The sequence below is a fragment of the Physeter macrocephalus genome, chromosome 4 (assembly GCF_002837175.3).
Source record: "Physeter macrocephalus isolate SW-GA chromosome 4, ASM283717v5, whole genome shotgun sequence".
Taxonomy (NCBI): domain Eukaryota; kingdom Metazoa; phylum Chordata; class Mammalia; order Artiodactyla; family Physeteridae; genus Physeter; species Physeter macrocephalus.
This window is the reverse complement of record NC_041217.1, coordinates 62,336,805-62,340,325: the sequence shown is the minus strand read 5'-3', so window position 1 is coordinate 62,340,325 and position 3,521 is coordinate 62,336,805. Positions and strand designations below refer to the sequence as shown.

General features: G+C 38.8%; 1 protein-coding gene across 1 annotated transcript in view; it reads left to right on the top strand.

The window, feature by feature from the left end:
- The window catches only part of SELE (selectin E), a 12,013-nt gene extending 8,492 nt beyond the window's left edge, over window positions 1-3,521 (top strand). Inside the window, exons 11-13 of the mRNA XM_007102045.4 lie at window positions 352-373; window positions 479-551; window positions 1,808-3,521. Of these exons, the coding sequence (XP_007102107.2) occupies window positions 352-373; window positions 479-536 (80 nt within the window). The 3' untranslated portion in view covers window positions 537-551; window positions 1,808-3,521. The remainder of the gene's footprint in view (window positions 1-351; window positions 374-478; window positions 552-1,807) is intronic.

Below are 3,521 nucleotides of genomic sequence, written 5' to 3'. Positions count from 1 at the left end.
TTGATGATGGTCATTCTGACCGGTGTGAGATGATATCTCATTGTCGTTTTGATTTGCATTTCTCTAATGATTAATGATGTTGAGCATTCTTTCATGTGTTTGTTGGCAATCTGTATATCTTCTTTGGAGAAATGTCTATTTAGGTCTTCTGCCCATTTTGGGATTGGGTTGTTTGTTTTTTTGTTATTGAGCTGCATGAGTTGCTTATAAATTTTGGAGATTTATCCTTTGTCAGTTGCTTCATTTGGTACTGAGTTTGCAATCCCTGATGAAAAGAGTCATATTGTTTCAGAATTTAATGTATCCTTAAAAGTCATTTAGTCCAAATGAATGGTTTTCTTTCTCTTGCAGCAAAGAAATTTGTTCCTGCCAGGTAAGCTGCACTCTTGTATAAAGCATGCCATTGAACATTTTACACATTTTTCTCTCTTCATGCTGGAAACCAGTGCTTTACTTAGTGTTCTCATGTATTCCACAGCAGCTGCCAAAGCCTTCAATCAGATGGATCCTACCAAACGCTTTCTGAGTTAATTTAAGTCCAGAGGAATCAGGTAAGACTTGAAAATCACATATGGTTTTGAAAGAAGGTATCTTCTCTACATGTTCTGTTGCTCCTGGAACCTTCTGAACCTGCAGTGTCTAGGGAGGAAATCCCCACCTTCATGTTATTTTAGGGAAAGTTGTTTCATTTTTTTGTAGGAGGAGAGGAAAGGAACAAGGATCTGGCCTTTATGGAGTCATTTCATTTATGAACATGAATAATAATAACAGCTAACCCTTACATGGCACTTACTATGTTCTAGGAACCGTTCTAAGCTAGGAATTATATGAGATAAGGGCTACTGTATTTATTATTATATAGATGAAGAAAATGGGGCACAGAGAACTTAATGCCTAAAATCTCAAAACTAGTAAGTAGTATAGCCAGGATTCACACCCAGGCAGTCTGGCTCTTAACCACTGCTCTTAACCACTCTGCTCTGCTTCGTGAGAATTTGGAAGGCTCAAGTCCCCTCAGAATAGATTTTTTAAAATTAATAGACATTTTTGTGTGTGCAGTTTCAGGTTTACAGAAAATTCAGTAGAAAGTACAGAGCTCCAGCATATCCCCTCATGCCCTCCAATTTCCTCTATTATTTTTTAAAAATTTATTTATTTATTTTATTTTTGGCTGTATTGGGTCTTCATTGCTGCTCGCGGGCTTCCTCTAGTTGCGGCGAGTGGGGACTCCCCTTGTTGCGGCGCGCCGGCTTCTCATTGCGGTGGCTTCTCTTGTTGTGGAGCACGGGCTCTAGGCGCGCGGGCTTCAGTAGTTGTGGCTTGCGGGCTTTAGAGCGCAGGCTCAGTAGTTGTGGCACATGGCCTTAGTTGTTCCACGGCATGTGGGATCTTCCCGGACCAGGGCTCGAACCGGTGTCCTAGGCATTGGCAGGTGGATTCTCAACCCCTGTGCCACCAGGGAAGCCCTCCTCTATTATTAACATCTTACATTTGTATGGTATTTTGTTACAATTGATGGGCCAGTATTGATACATTATTATTAACTAAATCCCACAGTTTATAGTAGGGTTCACTCCTGGTTTTGTATATTCCATGGGTTTTGACAAATATATAATGACAGGTATCCGCCATTACAGTATCATACAGAATAGTTTCACTATCCCAGCTATATAGGATTTTGCTGTTTGTATTTGGACTAGCCTTGTGAGAGTGTATACAGTTGTCTATGCTAGAAGGGGAATTTTGTCGCTGCTGTTAGTATGCAAAATATTAAATGTCTTGACCACATGCACTCTTATCATTGCAGGAGCACAGGTACATTAGGGAACTAGAACGATACCCTGAAGACGGCAGAGACAGAGAAGTCTGCTTGGGTCTCTGGCCCTTCTCACCTACTACACCTGCTGGCTGCCTTTATAGCTGGGACTATGGTACCTACAAGGACTTCAACGGACTAAAATCCAGTGGGCAAGTCCAGCCTGCCACCAGAAAGACTCAGTTTTCTCCTTTCCAGTGCTGGCTACTGGAAGGAAAGAATATTCGCTTCCATGCAAGAGTGAAGAGACTAAGGCTCTGGAATCTCAGAATTCCTTTTCTAACTCACCCTTCACTCACTGTAAAATCTTGTGGTGCAACACACTATTTTGTGGTGTTGTTTCTTTCTTTTGTCCCTCACAGTGTTTCAACTGCTGCTTATGTAGTTGCTGTCATTGGGATGAATAATACTTGTCAAGAGTTTAGAGGAAACAAATTGGTCAAAGATATTCTATTAACAGACCTGGAAAAAAAAATGACAAATTTTTAATGCTGTGGGGTGACGACATTGGAAAGGTTGTTAATGGTGGAAATTCTATTTAGCACTCTGTGGGAGTGCAAACACAGTCTCAATCACTTTTATCCCTGTGGGATTCAGTGCTTTTTAAAGTATTTTTAGAGGCTGTGTGTTCTTTTTACTTGCATTGAGTATAGTATAAAGTCCATAAGTCTTAATTCAGGACAAGTGTGATAGGGACTTTAAAATATGTAAATATTAGGACTATAATAGGGTAAAAGTTGCTTATCCCAGATCTTTATTAACAAATTCTAAAGTTTCATCTGTAGTAAATGTATTTCAAAAAGGGCAAATACTGTGCCCTAGCAATGCATAAACCAGAATAAAGTTCTGAATGTTTGACTACAGTTTCTTTAAAAAACATGAGTAGTCTCAGGAGAGCAAAATCCGCATGGCACACACTTGTACGCTGTCAGGTATTTTTTCATAGCTATATGGTTTCTATGATGAAAAACTTCCATGAGGTTAAATGTTCTGATTTGATAAAAGCATAAATGCAGACAAACGAAGGTACAGTTTTATGAATGTCTTTCTTGGAAAAAAACATATAGATACATAAATGTGTTGTGCATTCCTACAGAGATGTTTGTCAGATGTGATGTGTCAACGTACAGTTCTTGTCTATTACATAAGATTTTAAATCCATGCTAGAAACATACCATGTAATGGATCTGTCCAGTGGATTTTTTAAAAGTAAAGATGTCTAGTAAGTATTCCCTAATTGTCTTATTCTGTCTATTCGGGTGTTCTTAAAGAGAGGAAAGCCTGAATGAGCAAGTATTTGTATTTATTTATAAGAGAGTTTAAAATTCCTAAGGAATCCCTAGTTATTGGTTGATCACTGGCCATGAGAGATACTGGGCCAGTAATTGCCAAAGCCGCTCCAACCTTGCAGGATAGTATAAGAATCAAAACTCTCCCACCCTTTCATTAACTTAGGATGTGTTGAAAAAGCAAAATTTCAGAGAAGTGCTGGCTGCACACTGGCAAAGACAAAACCAAAAGGAAACAGAGAGATATGATAAGGATCAGAACAGCAGAGGTTTTTAAGGGGCAAAAGAACTCTGGGAAATAAAAGACAGAGAGAGGAAAAAAAAACAAGTATTATGAGCAGGCTACATATGGAATGAATTATTGTTTTCTCTGAAATTGTTCAAATGTTGTAAATATTTGTATATACTGCATTGGA